The sequence below is a fragment of the Myotis nattereri genome (genome assembly GCF_964212035.1).
Source record: "Myotis nattereri genome assembly, chromosome: 1".
Lineage (NCBI taxonomy): Eukaryota > Metazoa > Chordata > Mammalia > Chiroptera > Vespertilionidae > Myotis > Myotis nattereri.
In genome coordinates, this window is record NC_138075.1 from 3,496,999 (window position 1) to 3,518,467 (window position 21,469).

The 21,469-nt window shown below is 58.6% G+C and overlaps 1 protein-coding gene across 1 annotated transcript; it reads left to right on the forward strand.

Annotated features, from left to right (window-relative positions):
- Positions 1 to 4,594: 4,594 nt before the first annotated feature.
- Positions 4,595 to 15,401, forward strand: LOC308535551 (putative serpin A13). The gene is made up of 5 exons (XM_081114500.1): positions 4,595 to 5,015; positions 8,706 to 9,312; positions 10,882 to 11,152; positions 14,117 to 14,234; positions 14,820 to 15,401. The coding sequence occupies exons 2-5, from the start codon at positions 8,730 to 8,732 to the stop codon at positions 15,045 to 15,047; spliced, it is 1,200 nt and encodes a 399-aa protein (XP_080970626.1). The 5' UTR covers positions 4,595 to 5,015; positions 8,706 to 8,729; the 3' UTR covers positions 15,048 to 15,401.
- Positions 15,402 to 21,469: the final 6,068 nt, after the last annotated feature.

Below are 21,469 nucleotides of genomic sequence, written 5' to 3' on the forward strand. Positions count from 1 at the left end.
ACCCCCTGCGACATCGCCGAAGCCCAAGGACATGGGGCTGGGGCAGGAGGGATGCTGATGCAGGGCCCGCTGTCTGTGGGTCCGAACGCTCTGCACCAGCTGCCTGCCCAGGAGCCTGTGGGAAACGCCCTCCTGAGTGTCCCCCACAAGAGGGGGCGTGGGGGCAGCACCGTCTCTGGGCTCAGGTGGGGGACCCACCCAGGGTGGCCCTGCCCTGCACCCAGCAGGCCCCTCCCAGCCCCGAGCCTCACGTGCACATGTGCGCATCAGGGCTCCGCACACCAGGGTGCCGGGAGGAGCGGACCAGCTGAGCAGGTTGGCGGCAGCGTGGCAGTCAGCGGTGGGTAAATGCCAGCCCCCGAGAGCCCCGTGGGCGGGCGGGCTGCGGCCTCCTGCTCACCGTCTCGGGGCGGCCCCGGTCCTCACAGGTGGCGCACAAGAGCCTGATGGACATGGCCGAGACGGGCCCGAAGCCGCCGCCGCCACGGGAGTCAGAAAGATGCGTAAATCCGTGAGAATCAATCCCACGGGCTTCTCTCATGACGTTCAACAGGCCCTTCCTGTTCGCCATCCTCTCCGAAGGCACCCAGAGCATCCTCTTCTGCCGCAAAGTGGCCACCCCCAGGGCAGCCTAGGGCTCCCTCCCCCCCGTGCCCTGGCCGTGGAGGCACCTGTGTCCGGGGCAGCCTGGCCCCGTGCACCGTGGGCTGCTGGGCCTCGCCCTGCCTGCCCCTCCTGGGGAAGCGCCCGTGACTGCTGGTGGCTCCCACGCGTGCCTCCGAGGCTCCGTGACCTCCGACAGCAGTAAACCAGGGGCCTCGGCTCAGCGTGTCCCTGTGCCTTTCCTGGATCTGCCCGACCCCACGCGCTGTGGCCGTCCGCAGTGAGAGTCCTTTCCCTTGGGATTTTCCCTGGTGAAGGGGTGACAGGTCTGGGCTACTGCGCAGCGCCCAGCAGAGCAGGTAAGAGGTGCTAGGCAGTAACCATGGCTACGGGCGACTGCGGTGAAGATACACTAAGATAGCGGTCGCCAACCGGTGCTCCGCGGACCCCTGGTGCTCCCTGAGATTCGAAAGGTTGGCGACCGCTGCTCTGAGAGACAGAAGAACCCGGGGACCCCAGGCTGCCAAGTAGGCTCCGCCCCCTGCCAGGCCCTGGGCTCTGCCTTCACCCCCAGCAGCCCGGCCCGGACAAGCCAGCCTGGACCTCAGGCCCAGGGCCAGGAGGGACCTGCTGCCGGGTGTCGCCTCCCGAAGGCTCGCTGGTCCCAGTCCCGGTGTCACTCTCCCTCCCCAAGGTCTGCCCACGTGGCCACCCTGTGGGGGCTCCAGACCTGACCTCACCTGGCACAGCCAGACCCCTGGCTCCTGCAGCTGAGCCAGGCCCTTCTTGTCCTAGAATCTCCCGCCCAGCCCCCCACACCAGAGACATGCAGCACCCCAACCCGGGGAGAGTGGCCACGTTTCAGAAGTGAGGTCCTGAGCCCTGCCCCTGCCAGAGGGCCCCCCGGCAAACAGAACGAAGGTCGGGGGGCAGCGGAGCGTGAGCACCCACAGCAGTAAAAGCCATCACCCGTCACGATGCGGGGAGGGCGGAAGCTCTGGGCCCCAGGGGTCACCAGGCATTGTGATGAGGTCACCAACATCGAACACGGGCTTGAGATCCAGCTGCCAGGCCTCACCCAGCCCCTGTGGGGGCCTGTGAAGTAGATGCTGGTCTTGCTCCCATTGTATGGATGAGGAGACCGAGGAGCAGAGGCTCAGAGAGCTCCCCCAGGCCGCACAGCGGGTGATGATGGCGGGCAGGATGCTCTCCCAACTTGCTCGGCGTCACACACACACTCTAAACCACAAAGCGATTCTGCCCTGAACGATTTCCACAGTGACGACTCTCCCCGGACTCGGACTGTGATGGGCAAGACAGGTGGTGAGACGAGGCTCTGGAAGCTGAGACTCGAGAGCACCCAACTCCGCCGGGGAAGCCACGGAGGGCTCCCTGGAGGAGGAGGCTTCTGCCCTGCGATCAGAGGGAGAGTAGAGGATGGGTAAGTGAACAGCGAGGAGAATGTTCCAGGCAAGAGAAAGAGTGATGGGAGGATTTTTAAGAAACCGAAAGAATTGGGCAGGCCTGGAGTAGGGCCGGATGGAGGCCTGAGGGGCGGCAGGGGCCCCCGTGGAGCCGCTGGGCGCTCGGGGCCGGGCAGCTCAGTAAGGATGCCGCCATGGCTACTTAGAGCCGCAGGCAGCTTTAACGGAGTTCAGACAGAGAGTGGGAGTGAGCAGACTTGCGTCGGAGAAAGAGGCTGCGGCTGCTGCGTGGAAGGGCCCGGGGCCCGGACGGGGCTGTGGGCCGCACTGAGGCAGAGATGGGGCCGCTGACGAGGGAGAGGGGACGCTCGAAGGCTGTGGGGAGCCGGTGTGAGGCGTGAGGGGAGGAAGGAGGACAACCCATGTGGGTGTGGCTCCTGGCGAGGACAGCTTCCCCGAGACGGACCGGGGAGCAGTGTGCGGAGGGAAGTGACATGTCAGGTCTGGACACAGCCGCGCCCTCAGTTCCTGGGAGACAGACAGGACGTTGTCAGGAGTCAGGAGGGAGGTCGAGGCTGGAGGGAGCAGCAGGACGCCCCGGGGTGGGCAAGTGAGCCGTCGAGGCCCCACCCCCAGTCCCAGGTGTGCAGAGAAGGGCATGCTCCTCCGAGGGGTCGTTTACAGGCAGCTCTCCAGCGAGTGGGGGGCCGGGAGGGGCCGAGGGGAAGGTGTCCCCCCAGGACCTGCAGAAGGTAACCAAGGGGCCAGGAGGGGCCAGGGCGTGAGCGAGTGGGGCCTGGGCTGCAGCGGCGGCTCCCTGCACCCCAGTGCCAGGTCCTCTCACTTCCATGACTTGGGCAATTCGGAGGTGCCAGGGAGAACCCCAAGTCCCTCCTTGAGGGGAAAGTGAAAGCTCTCAACGTAAGAAGGAAACAGTCACGCTAAGACCTGAGGGAGAAGGACTCTCCCACCGTGAAAGTGAGAGGGGAGAGCAGTGCGCCGGCTCGCTGCCACCCTGCACCGTCGGCACGGGAGGGGGGGTGCGGCCGGCCACTGAGGCACGGAGGAGACCACGCTCACGCCACTTTTAGGACAGCCCATGGGCCTCCTCGCTCTCTTCCATCATTAGTTATTGATTAATTTATCAGCGAACTCCATCACCGGTGGGATGCGCAGGAGAAAACACAGCATGGGGTCAGTACTGTGGCTTCCGGCTCCAGGGGGGGCCTTGGACGTGTCCCCGTGGATAGGGGGGCGCCTGCTGTATTAATAAGTGCTATGTGTACACCTGGTTTGGATCATCATTTAAACAAACCAAGTGTAAAAATAAATTGGGGCCTGGCCGGCGTGGCTCAGTGGTTGAGCGTCCACCTATGAACCAGGAGGTCACGGTTCGATTCCCCGTCAGGGTACATGCCCGGTTGCAGGCTTGATCCCCAGTCGGGGGCGTGCAGAAGCCAGCTGATCAATGTTTCTCATCTATCTCTCTCCCTCTCCCTTTCTCTCTGAAATCAATAAAAATATTTTTAAAAAAATAATAAATAAATTGGGGAACCAATTAGGGAAACAATGACCTGAGCACTGATTTTAAGGAGTTTACTGGTTTTGTAGGATGTGACATATACTATTGTGGCTAGGATGTTTTAAAACTCTTACAGATGAAGGGGTGTTTAGGATTTGCTTCAGAACATTCCCAAGGGGACGGGGTTGGGGCAGGGAGTGATCCTGTCCTCAAGTTGGTGACATGGGACGGAAGCTGCCGATGGGGACGTGGGCTTCGCCAGGGCATCCTCTCCATTACCCGTTAGAATTCTCCCGTCACCAAACCTGGAGCGGACAGGAAAGTCCCTGAGAGCAGGGCTGTGCCTTAGTCCCAGCACTGGATGAATGAGTGGGTGGTGGATGACGGACTCCCCTGTCTGCTCCCTTGACTGAATATCAAGAGAAAGAATTGAAAATCCTGAGGCAGCAGTAGGGGCAGCCCCGGCCAATGGCTCCGTTGGTTGGAGCGTTGTCCGTATGCCAAAAGGGTTGTGGGTTCGAGTCTAGGTTGCGGGTTTGATCTCCGGTTGGGGTGTGTATAGGGGACAACCAATTGATGTTCCTCTCTCATATTTCTCTCGATATTTCTTTCTCTCTCTCTTCCTTCTTGTCTCTCTAAAATCAAGAAAAATGTCCTCGGGTGAGGATTTGAAAAAGAAGAAGTGGCTGTGTGGGTGTTTAGGTCCAGGCGGTGGGTGCGGAGAAGAAAAATGAAGTCGGAATGAGCAAACCCGGGAGGAAGGAAGCCTGCTCCCACCCATGAGCCCACGCCCACCTGCCCCTCGCCCTGTCGCCAGGCCCCCTTTGTCCCTTCCCGCCACCCGCCAGGACGGAGAAGGTGTTTGGGCTGAAAGGTTTCGCAAACACTCTCTCTGCTGGGCACACATTAACCTTTGTTTATGCCGCTCTGAGTGGCCGGGCCTGCTGACGTCCCGAGAGCTGGGCGTTGCGATTTGAAAGACGCTGTTCAAGAGTCGGAGCCCACACCCCCGGGAGGCCAGACCGGGGGCGCACGGCGTGGGCACGGGGTGGGTGGCCGCAGAGCGTGTCCGGCAGGAATGGAGCCGGAGCGGCTGCAGGCGGCCCCAGTGAACTCAGCCTCTCCCTGGATTCGAAGCCCACGGGCGTCACTACATTGAACTTCCTGGCCACCTGGAGTGGGAGGGGCAGAGGAGGAACCGAGCCTGGGGGAGGGGCAGGCTGCAAACAGTGATGGACTGAGCCCCCGGGCACCAGGCCCGCCCGCCAAGCTCTGCCCCTCGTGGACCTCGCACAGCCTGAACGCGGGCGGGCAGTTTGCCTCCTGCCGGGTGCTGCGGGCGACGTGGACCACGGGCAGCCTCGGGACAGCCTGCTAGTCCCACAGTCCAGCCTCCGTCCTCCCACGACAGGCTTCTGTGTCCTGGGCCACGACTGCGGAGCCCCTCAGCTCTTTGGCAGGTTCAGGTGAGTGGGAACTGCGGGTGGGGCTGGAGCGGGAGCCACGGCCCCCAGCCAGCGTGGTGGACCTGCCACAGGTCACCTCACGAGTCACACAGGAGCAGGCACACACAGGAGCAGGCACACATGTGAACACACATGTACACACACATGCACCCCTCCTGCTCCCAGAGCTGTCTGTACAGACAGCAGCTTGGAGTGGCGCTGGCTCACTCTGCCTCCATGGCCTTGAGCACGCTCTTCCCTCTGCTGAAACCCTTCTCCTGACTCATTTCCAGTCTCAGGTCAGGGCTCCCTCCTCCGGGGAGCCCTCCAGGAGCTCCCTGCCTCCTGCAGGCTCCCCTCCCACTGCCATGGCTCAGGGAGCTGTCACCAGCCCTGCACTGCGTCTCTCCCGGTGGCTGGTGAGCTTCTTCCGGACAGGGCCCCGGATGCATGTTTGCTGAATGAGTCGGCAAGTGAACGAGCCAGCGTCTCTCTGGGCCTCGGTTTCCCCATCTGTGCAGCGCTCGGATTGGATCATGGCATCCAGGCAGCTCGAAAGCTCTATGGTCTGGGGGACCTGCCCGCACACTGTTCCGAGTGAATTCCGCGTGCCTGTCCCCCGTGAGCCCGGGCACCCGTGTCCCATCCATCCGCTTCCCCAGCGCCCAGCTCAAGTCCCGACAGGCTTCCAGCCGATGTTTGTGTGGTGAATGGATGAATGAATGAACGAATGAATGAATGAACAAGGGAATGAACTTTTCATTAAAGCCAAGATATTCACCAGTGTTCCCTGCTGATAGACAAAATGGAGCCGGTTTTACCCTCGGGGCTGAGCTCCCGTTCTTCCCCCCTTACAGACAAGGGGACTCGGGTTAAAAGGCTCGGGCTGCCCAGGGTCCCATGGGAGAGCCAGAGGCAGGGCAGGGGTGTGACGGTGGCTATTCCTACCCACACCCGGGTGCGCCCCTGGGGCCCGCTCTGGCCCTCACTAACATAAAGTCTGGGGGCCCCAGGAATCTGCTGAGTCAGAATCACTAGGGGGGAGCCCTCTCGCAATCTGGGACTGCTGGCTCCTAACCGCTCACCTGCCTACCTGCCTGCCTGATTGCCTCTAACCACTCTGCCTGCTGGCCTGCCCCCCCTGGTGCCTGCCTGCTCGCCCCCAAATGCCCCCCCCCCGCCAGCGTGCTCATCCCCAACTGTCCCCCTGCTGGCCTGCTCACTCCAAACTGCCCCCCCCCCCCGCCCTGCTGTCCTGATCACCTCCAACTGACTCCCACTGGTGGCCTGCTTGCCCCCAACTGGCCCCCCTGCTGGTCTGCTTACCCCCAACAGCCCCGCCCCCCACCAGCCTGATCACCCACAACTGCCCTCCCCTCTTGGCCTCTAACCGCCTCTACCTCGGCCCCGCCACCATGGCTTTGTCCAGAAGAACATCGGGAAGGTCTCCTGGAAGGTCTCCCAGTCCAATTAGCATATTACTCTTTTATTAGTATAGATATATTTGTCTGTAAATATGGTTATGATTGCAGGTATGAGTAGGACCAGGTAAAATTTTATAGAATGGGCCTTTTATTACAGATGGTTTGCCATGTATGCATTTTTTCTAAAGAACTAAAAATTACTTTAAAAAATGTTTCAGGAAGACTTTGAGAAATTTACAGTATCTGCTTTTCTTCCAAGAAAGTTGTCACTTTTATGCCAGAGTGAGAATTATTTGTATGCTTTGTATGTCAGCATTGGGCCTCTGTGACTGGGGGGCACTTAGCTTGACTTGAGGGTAATTATCTTGCTCACTGGCTGGGAGGGAGGGTGTGAGGCAGAGGAGATAAATACTGGGTTCTGGATTATTCATAGATTGCTGACTTTCTGGATTAATTGTGCAAGCCCCTCCTTTTATTGATGTCCACCTTCTGTTGACAGACATCTACCCTGGGAGAGAAATGAGATGAAACTCTCTTTTCATTGTAGAAAGCATTTGAATTCCTAAGGTGTGATAAGGCCACCCAGCCATCCACAGTCAAGGCACACATTTTCATGGAGGGTGTTCCCACTCTTGAATAAATTAAAACAATTTTTTTCTTTTAATTTAAACTTTCTTCTATAGCTGTTTTCTTGTTACTTGAAAGCTAGTTTTTTTGAAACTACTTCCAGAGCTTTTCAAGCTGTATATGTCCTTGGAATGAATTTATAAATAAGAATTGAGCCCGGCCGGTGTGACTCAGTGGTTTAGCATCAACCTATGAACCAGGAGGTCACAGTTTGATTCCAGGTCAGGCCACATGCCCGGGTTGTGGGCTTGATCCCCAGTACGGGGCGTGTAGGAGGCAGCCGATCAATGATTCTCTCTCATCATTGATGCTTCTATCTCTCTCCCTCTCTCTTCCTCTCTGAATCAGTAAGAATATATGAGAGAGAGAGAAAGAGAGAGAGAGAGAGAGAGAGAGAGAGGAGAGTATATATGTTTGTAAATAAGAAAACATGTATTTGATGCTCTTAGAAAGTCTTATTTTCTTTCATTAAAACTTGTGCAGTATAGGGAACTCCATAGATTCTCTTAATTTGAAGAAAGTTAGAGGGAAAGGTACTAATTCAGAGTTCCTTGGGAAAATGTGTCACTTATATATTTTTTAATGTTTTTTTTAATCAAAAACTGAAATATTTTCTATTCAGAAAATATATTTGGATCTAAGTATCTTCTATAATTTTAACCCTAAAATATCAATTTAAATATTTTAAAAATGGTTGGGATGTTTGTTTTTTTAAGTAAGTTAGGTTACTGGAGTTCTACATGTTACTGGATCACCTGGGGTAATTTTCTGATTGGAAAATTAAGAATTATAGTCAGAGGGGAGGACATGAGAATTTTTAAAGAACATATTCAATTTACTTTAGAAGCTGAACCTCTCTTATCATGAGGTGACTTGTTTTGTATGTTTGTTAAACTATATTATCGCATAAGCATTGCTGCTATTGGGACAAACATTGACAGTTGATGCGGGTCATTTGAATGTCCACTGTCTGTTTTAACTTGTATGTTCGTTTTGACTCTGTCATATGCTCAGACTTCAGTGGAAGTCATGAGAACCTATTATTTTGCCTGCTCCCTCCTTTATGTTGGAAATATTCTTTTTTACCCAGAGGGACCTTAACTTTGATGTAAGGGATTGTTTCTCTTGCCAATGTTTTCTTCCTTGCCAAGTTAGGGAGTTGTTGTGAACTCTTCAGTGATGCCTTCCCCAGGATATTTGCAGATGTGGTTGGGAAAAGTCATTTCATCCCGACCTTTGCATGTCAGGTGCTGGGGTGCCGGGGTGCCGCCTCACCTGTGCCCCGGCTCTCCGGCCCCGATGCGGCTCTCTCTCCCTCCGATCACCATGGTGACCACAGGGTGCAGGCCAGGCGGCACCTCTGGGCCCCCGGGGATGCCACCTTGCCTGCAGCCCGGCTTTCCAATGGCGATCACCTGGCTCTTGCCTGCTGCCTGGGTTTCCGATCACTGTTCTTCCGTCCTTTCTCTTTCACCTCCCATCATTGTGCCTACGTATGCAAATTAACCACCATCTTTGTTGGCAGTTAATTTGCATATCGCCCTAATTAGCCAATGGGAAGCGTAGCGGAGGTACGGTTAATTACCCTTTTTGTCTTTTATTAGATAGGATTACTATTACCGTTGTTGTTGTTGTTGTCCTCCCGCACCCCTGCTTCTAGAATCTTGACCAAGGACTCCAGAGGATGGAGGCCCCCCGGTGGTGGCTGCTGGTCCCTGCGCTCCTGACTGTGGGCCATTGCCTGGCCCTGGCCAACCAGGAGGATTCTGGCCCCATGGACCCCGGCCCCCTGGACGTCCCTCCCGGGCCGGCCCTGCCCTGCCACAAGCTCTCCGTGAGCAACATAGACTTTGCCTTCGACCTCTACCGACAGCTGGCCTCGGAGGCCCCCGGAGAGAACGTCCTCTTCTCCCCCGTGAGCATCTCCTGGGCCTTGGCCACGCTCTTCCTCGAAGCGCCCGCCGCCAGCAGGGCCCACCTCCTGGAGGGCCTGGGCTTCAACCTCACCCTGGTTTCCGAGGCCGAGATCCAGGAGGGCTTCCGGGACCTGCTGCGCAGGCTCCCCGTGCAGGGCCCCCAGCTCCTCCTGACGCTGGGCCAGCGCAGGTTCAGCGGCCTGGGCCCGGGGGCTGCCCAGGACCCGGCGGGAGCCCAGCACGGCATCCGGGAGTACGTAGAGAAGCAGACTCGGGGGCAGCTTGGCGCCTGGGTGGAGGGACTCAGCGATGCCACCGCGGAGGTCCTGGTGAGTCACCTGCTCCTCAGAGGTAAGAGGGGTCTATCCCAGGACCCTCCCTCGGGGCCCCAGTCACACCACAGCCCCGCTCCTCACAGCCTCCAGAGCCTCCCCTGCTGACTGAGATGTAGGAGCTCCAGGAATCCTTGATGCTTCTGCTTGCATACCCCCAGTGACGGGGAACTCATCACCCGTCACATTTTAATACTACTGTTGAGTTTTTTCAAAGAAGGATTTTTCCAACTTTAGTGTGCATAGCACTCCCTGGGGAACTCGCTTACAATGCAGGTATCTTGCGCTTGTCCCCAGAAGATTCTGATTTAGGGGGCAGGTCAGTCAGGGACCCAAGACCCTGCATTTGAGGGCGGTCCCCGTCCTCCCCCCGCGGGGAGGCTGCTGCAGGAGGGCTGTGATCTCCACGTTAGTAACTGTGGGCAGCGCTGAGTCACGGAGCATGAGCCCCTTCCTCGGGCAGGTCCAGGAGGCATGGATGAGAGCGGGGAGAGCCCCGGCGCGGGGAGAGCCTTTATTTTCCCAGGAGAGCGATGCAATCACGTGCCTCGCTCCTTAATCACACTCCTTCACTCAGCGGATGAGTCCGGTCCTTCTCGTCCTTGCACAGTGAGTGCTTTGTGGGGCTCCAGGGAAGTCACACCCACTCTCATCTGACCGTCTCACCTGGATGAAGCACAGAGGCTATGGCTCATGTTTCCTTTTCACACATGAGGAGACAGATCGGTTTTAAAAGAAGAAGTGATTGGCCTGAGCCCCTAACGCATGACTCAGCTACATCCTGGGAATAGTTCTCGCCTGGTGTATGCAAGCCTGTTTGCACACACACACACTCTGAATACTGTCATGCCAGTCACTGCGCGTGTCTGATTTTTACTGAATTCTCTCCACAGCCCGACAAGGCGGCTTTATTGTGTCCACTTGAGAGACGGTAAGACTGAGGCCGTGTCAGGGCCTTGCCTTAGGCCTGCCGGCCAGGCTGAGCCGAGCCCTCGGAGCCACACACATTTTAGAGCAGCTGGTGCCACATGATGGATTTTTTTTTCCTTTAAACTTAACCACCTCTGGCCCCAGCTGGTGTGGCTCAGTGAATAGAGCGTCGGCCTGCGGACTAAAGGGGCCTGGGTTTGATTCCGGCCAAGGGCACATGCCAGGGTTGCGGGCTCAATCCCCAGTAGGGGGCGTGCAGGAGGCAGCCGATCAAGGATTCTCTCTCATCATTGATGGTTCTATCTCTCTTCCTCCCCCTTTCTCTCTGAAATCAATAAGAATATATTTTGAAACCATTTTTTTAATTAACCACCCCAAAGAGAGTAAGGAGACCAGAGAGCAAAGCTGCCCTCACTGGCGGGCACTGCTCTGTCGCTGAGACAGCACTTACCCCGTGTCCCAAACAGGAGACGCAAGCGCAGGGCAGGCGAGGGCTCGGCCCCCGGGCTGCACAGGGAACGAGGGACAGGCCAAGAGGCGGTCACGGGGCTGGGCTTGGCGTCCACTGTGGACCCCCCACCCAGTCGCTGCCCGATGGGTGGCCCGGAGCCCATTCTCCATTCTCTGCACGGCAACCTCGCTGTTCTCGTCCCCTCAGCCGGGTGGGCGCGACCCTTTGACCCGAGAGCCACCAGCCTGAAGGAGTTCTTTGTGGACGAGCACAGGGCCGTGCAGGTGCCCATGATGCGGCAGAAGGCTCGCCACCGCTTTCTGCACGACCCCGAGCTGCAGTGCACAGTGCTGCAGATGGAGCACGCCGCCAGCGCCACCACCTTCTTCGTCTTCCCCCGGCGGGGCCGGCTGCGGCAGCTGGAGGACGCCCTGCTGCCCGAGACGCTGATCAAGTGGGACAGTCAGCTCAGGACCAGGTAGCGCGCACAGCAGGGCCGGGGACTCAGCTCCTCGCTCAGTCAGTGCCCCTCAGTGATGGTCCCCCCAGCGCACTGTCCCCCAGGGCACTGCCCCCCAGGGCACTGTCCCCCCAGGGCACTGCCCCCCCAGGGCACTGTCCCCCAGGGCACTGCCCCCCCAGCGCACTGTCCCCCATGGCACTGTCCCCCCAGGGCACTGTCCTCACCCCAGGGCACTGTCCCCCAGGGCACTGCCCCCCAGGGCAATGTCCCCCCCAGGGCACTGTCCCCCCCAGGGCACTGCCCCCCAGGGCAATGTCCCCCCCAGGGCACTGTCCCCCCAGGGCACTGTCCTTGGCCTCCCTGTAAGTGTCAGGATGGGGCCTGGTCAGTTGGTGTCTGGAGGCTGGTTCTAATCTCAGCTCTGGTGCCAACCTGAGTGACCCCATGATGCACAGAGTTCCAGCCCTTAAGCAGTGGGGGCAGGAAAGAGGGCCCAGGACAGATGTTGAATGGATGAGGATGGAGGGCCCAGGTCAGATGTTGAATGGAGGACAGTGGGCCCTGGACAGATGTTGAATGGAGGACAATGGGCCCTGGACAGATGTTGAATGGAGGATGGCAGGTCCAGGACAGATGTTGAATGGAGGACAGTGGGCCCTGGACAGATGTTGAATGGATGAGGATGGAGGGCCCTGGACGGATGTTGAATGGAGGACAGTGGGCCCTGGACAGATGTTGAATGGGGGACGGAGGGCCCTGGACAGATGTTGAATGGAGGACAGTGGGCCCTGGACAGATGTTGAATGGGGGACGGAGGGCCCTGGGCAGATGTTGAATGGAGGACAGTGGGCCCTGGACAGATGTTGAATGGGGGACGGAGGGCCCTGGACAGATGTTGAATGGAGGACAGTGGGCCCTGGACAGATGTTGAATGGGGGACGGAGGGCCCTGGACAGATGTTGAATGGGGGACGGAGGGCCCTGGACAGATGTTGAATGGGGGACGGAGGGCCCTGGACAGATGTTGAATGGAGGACAGTGGGCCCTGGACAGATGTTGAATGGAGGACGGAGGGCCCTGGACAGATGTTGAATGGAGGACAGTGGGCCCTGGGCGGATGTTGAATGGAGGACAGAGGGCCCTGGACAGATGTTGAATGGAGGATGGAGGGCCCTGGACAGATGTTGAATGGGGGACGGAGGGCCCTGGACAGATGTTGAATGGAGGATGGAGGGCCCTGGACAGATGTTGAATGGGGGACGGAGGGCCCTGGACAGATGTTGAATGGAGGACAGTGGGCCCTGGGCGGATGTTGAATGGAGGACAGAGGGCCCTGGACAGATGTTGAATGGAGGACGGAGGGCCCTGGACAGATGTTGAATGGGGGACGGAGGGCCCTGGACAGATGTTGAATGGAGGACGGAGGGCCCTGGGCGGATGTTGAATGGGGGACGGAGGGCCCTGGACAGATGTTGAATGGAGGACGGAGGGCCCTGGACAGATGTTGAATGGAGGACAGTGGGCCCTGGGCGGATGTTGAATGGAGGACAGAGGGCCCTGGACAGATGTTGAATGGGGGACGGAGGGCCCTGGACAGATGTTGAATGGGGGACGGAGGGCCCTGGACAGATGTTGAATGGGGGACGGAGGGCCCTGGACAGATGTTGAATGGGGGACGGAGGGCCCTGGACAGATGTTGAATGGGGGACGGAGGGCCCTGGACAGATGTTGAATGGAGGACAGTGGGCCCTGGACAGATGTTGAATGGAGGACGGAGGGCCCTGGACAGATGTTGAATGGAGGACAGTGGGCCCTGGGCGGATGTTGAATGGAGGACAGAGGGCCCTGGACAGATGTTGAATGGAGGATGGAGGGCCCTGGACAGATGTTGAATGGAGGACAGTGGGCCCTGGACAGATGTTGAATGGGGGACGGAGGGCCCTGGACAGATGTTGAATGGAGGACAGTGGGCCCTGGACAGATGTTGAATGGAGGACAGTGGGCCCTGGACAGATGTTGAATGGGGGACGGAGGGCCCTGGACAGATGTTGAATGGGGGACAGAGGGCCCTGGACAGATGTTGAATGGGGGACGGAGGGCCCTGGACAGATGTTGAATGGAGGACAGTGGGCCCTGGGCGGATGTTGAATGGAGGACAGAGGGCCCTGGACAGATGTTGAATGGGGGACGGAGGGCCCTGGACAGATGTTGAATGGGGGACTGAGGGCCCTGGACAGATGTTGAATGGGGGACGGAGGGCCCTGGACAGATGTTGAATGGGGGACGGAGGGCCCTGGACAGATGTTGAATGGAGGACAGAGGGCCCTGGACAGATGTTGAATGGGGGACGGAGGGCCCTGGACAGATGTTGAATGGAGGACAGTGGGCCCTGGGCGGATGTTGAATGGAGGACAGAGGGCCCTGGACAGATGTTGAATGGAGGATGGAGGGCCCTGGACAGATGTTGAATGGGGGACGGAGGGCCCTGGACAGATGTTGAATGGGGGACAGAGGGCCCTGGACAGATGTTGAATGGAGGATGGAGGGCCCTGGACAGATGTTGAATGGAGGACAGTGGGCCCTGGACAGATGTTGAATGGGGGACGGAGGGCCCTGGACAGATGTTGAATGGGGGACGGAGGGCCCTGGACAGATGTTGAATGGGGGACAGTGGGCCCTGGACAGATGTTGAATGGGGGACGGAGGGCCCTGGACGGATGTTGAATGGAGGACGGAGGGCCCTGGACGGATGTTGAATGGAGGACGGAGGGCCCTGGACGGATGTTGAATGGAGGACGGAGGGCCCTGGACAGATGTTGAATGGAGAGGAGGGGCTGGGAGGGCAGGGAGACCAGAGGGCGATGGGGTGAGAAGCTGCAGGCCTGGAGCCGCTTTGGGGCCGAGGCTGGAGCCTGCGGAGTCACCTGGGACACATGCAGCCGCTTCTGGGGTCTCAGCAGCAAACCATCTGTCCCCGCAGAGAACTCGATTTCTACTTCCCCAAGTTCTCCATCTCCAGCAGCGCCAGGCTGGAGCTGCTGCTGCCAGGGGCGGCTGTGGGCGGAGGCCTCCCTGAGCCCGGACTGAACCTCTCGAAGGTAACCTGGGGTCCGGGTCAGCGGGGGGTCTCCGTGCCTGTGGGCCGCTGTGGGAGGAAGGCGCCCGCACCTCCTCACACGCGGAGCGGCTGTTTTCCACAGCTCGGCACACCGCCATCTGTGCTCCGCGTGTGCCCCCATTCGTGCACACCCGCCCCACAGGCACCGGGGCCGGGGGTCAGGCCCCACCCCTGCCCTTGGGTGACAGCCCAGACAGGGAAGGCCGGGTGGGTCCACACCATCAGGGCTGGACTGCGGAGGACGCTCTGGGCTCCCTCCTGATCGTGGGCCCGTGGGACCGAGAGCCCAGCCGGTGTGGCTCAGTGGTTGAGCATCGACCTATGAGCCAGGAGGACCTGGTTCAATTCCTGGTCAGGGCACAGGCCCAGGTTGCAGGCTCATCCCCAGTGTGGGGTGTGCAGGAGGCAGCCAACCAGTGATTCTCTCTCATCATTGATGGTTCTATCTCTCTCCATCTCCCTCCCTCTCTGATATCAATAAAAACATATTTAAAAAAATAAAAATAAAGGTCTGGTTGATCCCTCCTTATGGGGTCAGTTGGCGATTCCAGAATTTTCCTTGCAGGTTGCACACAAGGCTGCGATGACTCTGGATGAGGGGGGCACAGAGGTGGCTGCCGCCACCAGCATCCAGCTCACGCGGGGGCCCCGCCCCGACCACGACCTCCACGCCTCGCCCGCTCCAGACACGGAGTTCAACCGGCCCTTCCTGGTGATGACCTTCCACACGGACACGGGGAGCATGCTTCTCCTGGGGCGGGTTGTGAACCCGCTGGGGTGCTGCGCCGGGTGACCCCGAGAGCGGGCCGAGTCAGCATCCGTGTGAAAGGCCACGGCCAGCGTGGCTGCCGGGTTCAAAGGCTCAGAGAAAGAGCTGCCGCACAAATTAACACACAAGACAAGAAATAATGATTTTGAAATTAGGGGGGGAAGCCAGGGAAAGCTCAGCTGTATAGTCAAGTTCCTCTAAATCTCCGTTTGGTCTGCTTTTATTTACTAGCACACACAACTGTCTTTTAGGGATGCAAACAGACATATCCATGGTGATCGTTTAGTGAACAGTAAGATTGTCAGGTTGGGGGAGTTTGCTTTAGGCCATTGAATCGCTAGGAGGTAATAAAATGCAAATACTCACCCTGTGAATATCAAAAGAGTCCAGGTCAGCTTTCTGATGGACTGATGGACGTCTCCCCGCATTTATATTAATTACTGTTGATCTTGGTTTCCAGCACATCAGGTCTTGCCATGTCACGGGGCGCGGTGGGGGGGGGGGGCGGGGGGGAGGCGGCGGTCCCTTCTTCGTCTGGAAGGGCAATGGGACTGTCTCAACTCGGCAGGGTGGCGGCGGCAGGTCCCCTGGGACAGGCTTCGTGCAGCCGCGAAATCGCCCCCGGCCCATAGGCCGGGAGCTCCTGTTGCAGAACCCTGGTTCTGAGACGACGACACCGGGTTCTGTGTGTGGGTTTCGTGGGGCCCATGGGGTGAGGGGAGGGCGGGGAGCAGGCTGTGCCCTGAGTGAACAGCTGCTATGTGCCAGGGGCACCGTGTGTTTGAACTCATTTTAAAATTAATTCCCACATCCACCTAATAAGACAAGTGTTCGGTGTGATTCTGTGTGGCCTTCGGATGGTCTCACCGATGGAATACTGCGTCTCCCTTCGTGCGGCTGAGGCTTGGGACTTAGGACACAGGCCCAAGGTCACTCGGCGAGCAGGTAGCGCGGCTGGGATTCAGGTTGTTTAATTTCGAAGCCCGGACTCCTTCCATTTCCATCCATGTGGCTACATCGCTGATTCTCCAGCGTGCTGCGTGCACGAATCCCCTGGCAGCTGTGAGAAACAACCCGCCGGTTTGGACTCAGCGGGTCTGGGCTGGGCCTGCGGTCCGGCCCTCCTCCCCAGGCCCCGGATGCCAACCTGGCCAGTGCCCACCTGGAGCAGGTGCAGCTGCTCTGCCCGTGACCCAGGGAGGGCGAGGCTGGCGTGGGCAGCAGGCGGGCGTGGCCCCGGCCCCAGTGCTCCGCGGGGCTGAGCAGGCTGGGCAATACCGCTCGAAGCCGCTGACGAAGCTGGGTTTAGGGCCGCCTACTCATGAGCTTTTTGGGGGAAATAAGTGTCCTGAACACAGGCGCTTGGGCCCATTCTCGGCTCTGCTCCATGTCAGTCATGGCGACCGGGACCTAGGCTGTCGCCTGGCTCCTGGCCCTGCGTCTCCAGCTGCACGGGAGGGAGTCACAGGCTTTGGGGCCAGACCCACCCAGGACCAAATCCCACCCGGATTCCCTCTCGATGCCCACGGGGAGCAGCAGGCAGACACAGGAGCCTGGCTGAGGCCGGCCCAGGGGCTGCCCCGCGTGATCTCATTTAACCTTCACTTCACATTTGCTGCCAGAGAGAAAACATACTGATCTCTCCTCATGCGAGAAGGTGCCCAACAGAGCACCAGGGCGGCGGTAAGGTTGGCCTCTCCAGAAGGGGAGCCCCAGAGTCACAGAGAATGACCCCTAAAAAGAGAGGTGAGCAGCCCCAAAGTCCTGGAAAATGGGTGTCTTAATGTTATCTTTTGAGGATTGACAGTGGGAGTCCCCAGCTCAAATGCCTAAGGGGCCAGGTGGGCAGTAGGCGGAGATTAGGGGGGAATAACAGCACAGGTTCAGTAGCAGGTACCCACAGGCCGTGGAGCTGGGGAGACAAAGGGAGGGGTGGGGACTGTGGTGAACTGGAGAGGGGCTCCATCTATGGGGCGCCCGGTGGTGGCCTGCCTGTGGCAGTGGCTTAGATGACATAGACATGCAAACCGTGACCTCCGTGAGTGTGAGTGGGCACGTGGCTCAGCTCACCCAGGCATTGGGGAGCCAGGCTCTCCTGCACGGTGGGACTGCCATCTGAGGGCGTGTCTTCTTCTGGATGTTTGAAGACCACGGGCCAGCCTCTCCACCTTCCAGACCACAGGAAGGGGCACAGGGAAAGGGAGAGCAAACACTTTAGAGGTACAACCCGCAGATCACACACATCTCTCCAGCTCATCTCCTATTGGCCAGAATCTAGTCACATGGTGCACCTAGCTGCAAGAGAGGCAGAGCAATGTTGTTTCTGTCTTGGGTGACCATGTGCCCAGGCCCAAATCGGGGGTTCTCCTAGTTTAGAAGAAGGGATGGTTGACTATTGGGGACCCCACCCCCACAGCTTGAGCTCCTGCCAGCCTCAGGTGGATGTTACCTTGCAGAAAAGTGTCTAAAGGTTGCTGGCTGTGTGCGTTTTGAGAGAAACTAAGGTGTCATGTTTTTATGTAAAAAGTGTTTGCATCTTTTAATGTTGACAACACGTGCAGATTTAAAAAGTACAACCAAGCAGCCAACATCATTGGATAAACGGAGCATGTAGAGGGCCCGGGAGGCAGCTGGGCAGAGTGGAGGGCGGGCTGCAGGTCCCTAGGACGGGCCCCAAGGCAAGGGGCTGGGCGCCTTGGTTCAACCAGGAGCCCTGGGGTGTGACTGGCATTGAAATCCCAGGCACACGTGAGACTGTCCCGCAGAGAGAAGGTGGCAGCTACGAAGCCGCTTACCGCACGGGAGGGCCCACCGCTTCCGAAATGTTTGACCACAATTTACTGAAACCGCAAGACTCATCCTTTAGGCCATTTCTGCCAACGGATGTGAGTGACGATGACAATGCCAGTGACTTTGCTGCGATGAAGACAAGAACCATAAACGTTATGGCGAACATACATGGACTTGCGACTTACCCTTGTCTTTATCTTCTCTCTCACGCCAGCGTGGTTGGTCCGGACTCCGCACTGACATGACACTCGCCGCCTGTGGCATTCTGCTGGTTTTCAGGAGCAGGCGACTGCACTGTGACAGGACCTCCGGGTCTAGAGTTTTGAATTGTTTTCCTAGGACGAACTCCATCGGCAGCTGGTTTTATAGCTTAACTGACAGCGTGCCCGTCGCTGGACGCAGATGGAAAGCGGCCTCCTCTGGTGCTTTGCTCCTGGTGGGCCCAGCGAGGAGGCAATGGCTGCCCATCTGTCCTTCTGGGGACCCCATTTCCGGCCGTTCCCACCCTTCCCTGAGTGGCCCTTCTCAGGGCCCAGGCACCCCCGGCCTCTGGAGGGAGTGGCGTGCTGGTGTCCTGCTCAGTGCCCCCCTTTTTGGGTGTCAGGGGCTCCTGCTGCTTGTCCCTCTGAGCTGTCACCACCTGCCTCCATCCTCAGATGACCCTCAGGCATCCACATTCCCACCGCCGTGGGGGCCTCTGGCCGCCTGGTCTGGCGACGTGGCTCTCGATCCTGAGACCCACAGTCCTGCGACAATGAAGCTCGAAGACGTGTCAGCCCCTGGCGAGCAGGCCGGGCAGCGGCGCGGGTCCCGCTGGGTCCGATGGTCCTGCCCACACGGGCCCACAGCCCCTCCCTGGCGGAGCTCACGGTGCCGCGGGCTCAGCGGGGCGATGCGGCAATCGCGGCTGTGAAGGGGGACTAAGACAGATTTAGCCGGAGGAGGAAGGGGAAGGCGGGTGGCCCTGCGGGAAGACCCCGGGGGCCGGGGTCCTCGGTGGCAGCTCGGGGCAGCCTCCAGCTGTGCGACCCCCAGCAGTTGTGGCTGTAAAGTGGGGCCTATGACGACGCTGAGCCCGCGAGGCGCTGTTTCCGAAGCTGACATCTCCGTCCAGTCCTTTCTGCTGCCCTGCGAGCGAGGGGCTCCCGGGATGTGATAAGGACGGAGGCTCAGGAACGTCCCCCCTGAGTCCCCGAATGGAAGCCACGTCTGCCCCAAAGCCCTCAGTGTGTCCCCCACATCCACGGAGCCCTGCGCCCACCCTCCTGGCTTTAGTGTCTGTCTCTCCGACAGCAGAAGGAACCGCACCTAAGCCGTCTTTCAGGGCCCGAGGCAGCGCCTGGGCTGGGCTGGCGGTCGGAGTGCTGGGTGCCCGGGCCGGGCTGGCGGTCGGGGTGCTGGGTGCCCGGGCCGGGCTGGGCGGTCGGGGTGCTGGGTGCCCGGGCCGGGCTGGGCGGTCGGGGTGCTGGGTGCCCGGGCCGGGCTGGGCGGTCGGGGTGCTGGCTGCCTGGGCCGGGCTGGGCGGTCGGGGTGCTGGCTGGGGCCCTAGCAGACCTGGGCTGCTGTCCCCACAGGAGAGCAGAGCAGAGGACAGAGAGATGGAGGTCGAGGAGAGAGGTGTTAGCACAGACTCAGCCTTTCTCTCTCTCTCTCTCTCTCTCTCTCTCTCTCTCTCTCTCTCTCGCGCGCGCACACGCACACGCGCACACACACGTGCACACACACACGCACACACACGCAGCAGGCCGGGGCAGGAGGGAGAGCAGAGCCCGGGGAAGGCCGCAGAGCAAGGCGGAGAACATTCCACAGGCCCAGGCAGAGGAGAAATTGCTTCCAGAGGCGCCTTGGCCCGGCCCCGGCCGTCACTCAGCGGGGCTAGAGGTCCCCTGGCCGCTGCCGGGACCAGGAGGAGGGGGGACCAGGACGGGCCTCTGGAGAAAATCTCCCCAAACCAGGCTTGGCGTCCGCTCTGACTGCCCTGCGCCGGGGGGAGGGGTGGCCGGGAAAAGTGGTCCAAGATGGTGGGTCCACACCCACCCCAGATGCCCATCTGCTCGTGGCGAGGCCGTGGGGGACCTGAGAGCCCGAGGGTGAGCCCTTGCAGCCAGGCGTCCCTGAGCAGGGCCTGCCTGCCGGACCTGGGGCTGCAAACCCAACACACGAAGGCCCGGCGAAGCTGGGAGGAAACGCAGCGAAGGCCGGGACCCCGCTGAATCCCTCCCTGCCCCCCTTTCCTGCAGTAAATCATTCAGGGGCGCCTCCCCTTTAACTCACGTTTTGTTGTTGTTGCTGTTCCTCCTCACCAGAGGATATTTCCTCCATTGATTTTTAGAGAGAGTGGAAGGGGGAGGGAAAGACGGAGAGAGACACACGGATGTGAGAGAGACACAGCGATTGGTTGCCTCCTGCACCCGCCCTGACCAGGGCGAGGGATATAGCCTGCAACGGAAGTACGTGCCCTTGACCAGGAATCGAACCTGGGACCCTTCCGTCCACAGGCCGACGCTCTAGCCATTGAGCCAAACCAGCTAGGGCTTTTAAACATGTTTTTAAGTGTACAATTCTGTATTATTACCTAGAGCAAGCATGTCAAACTCAAAGGCTCACACGGGCCAAATAAACAAGGTTTAAGTGTCTGTGGCCACAAAAAACCAAAGGCTTCAATTTTCATAGAAACGTAGGTTTATTTCGATAGAGACATGCTGAATACAAAGGGCTGAAATAAATGTGTCAGCGTTAACATAAAATAATAGAACATTTTAATAAAAATTAATATTTTTTCTTGAACATTAACTTACCAGACACGGAATAACTGCACAAATTAATAAGCGTCACACAAATAAACCTATTTTTCTTGTTCTCCGAAAGCGAAATATTTCCTGTTGCGCACACCAAACAAGTCAGTCCAAGACTAATGACGTGGCCATCGGCTGTTGAAATACGCGCTGCTGGTGTTAGTGGAGAGAAATGGTGCGCCTGCGCATGAGGGAGATGAATGCAACACGCTGATAGCAATCAGCCATTAGCGAACGTTGTAGTTCGTTATTAATAATTATGTATAACAGGATATTGTAAAAATTAAGTTACGAAATTTTTATTAAAACGTTTCTTGCAGACCGTTATATTGCCGGGGCCGCAAAAATATTCATTGTGGGCCGCATGCTGCCCGTGGGCCGCGAGTTTGACACGCTTGCTCTAGAGCAGCGGTTCTCAACCTGTGGGTCACGACCCCTTTGGCAGTCGAACGACCCTTTCACAGGGGTCGCCTAAGACCATCCTGCATATCAGATATTTACATGACGATTCATAACAGTAGCAACATGACAGTTATGAAGTAGCAACGAAAATAATTTTATGGTTGGGTCACAACATGAGGAACTGTATTTAAAGGGCCAGAAGGTTGAGAACCACTGCTCTAGAGGAACAACATGCACACAGAACCCAGGACCTTTTCATTTTGGGTGACTAAAGTGTAACCCTTGAATCACAATTCCCCCTCTCCCTCCCCAGCACTGGCAACCCCTCCCCCTCCTCCTCCCCAGCCTGGCAGCCCCCATCCCCCTCCCCCTCCCCAGCCCTGGCAACCCCATCCCCCTCCCCCTCCCCAGCCTGGTAGCCCCCATCCCCCTCCTCCTCTCCCTCCCCAGCCCTGGCAA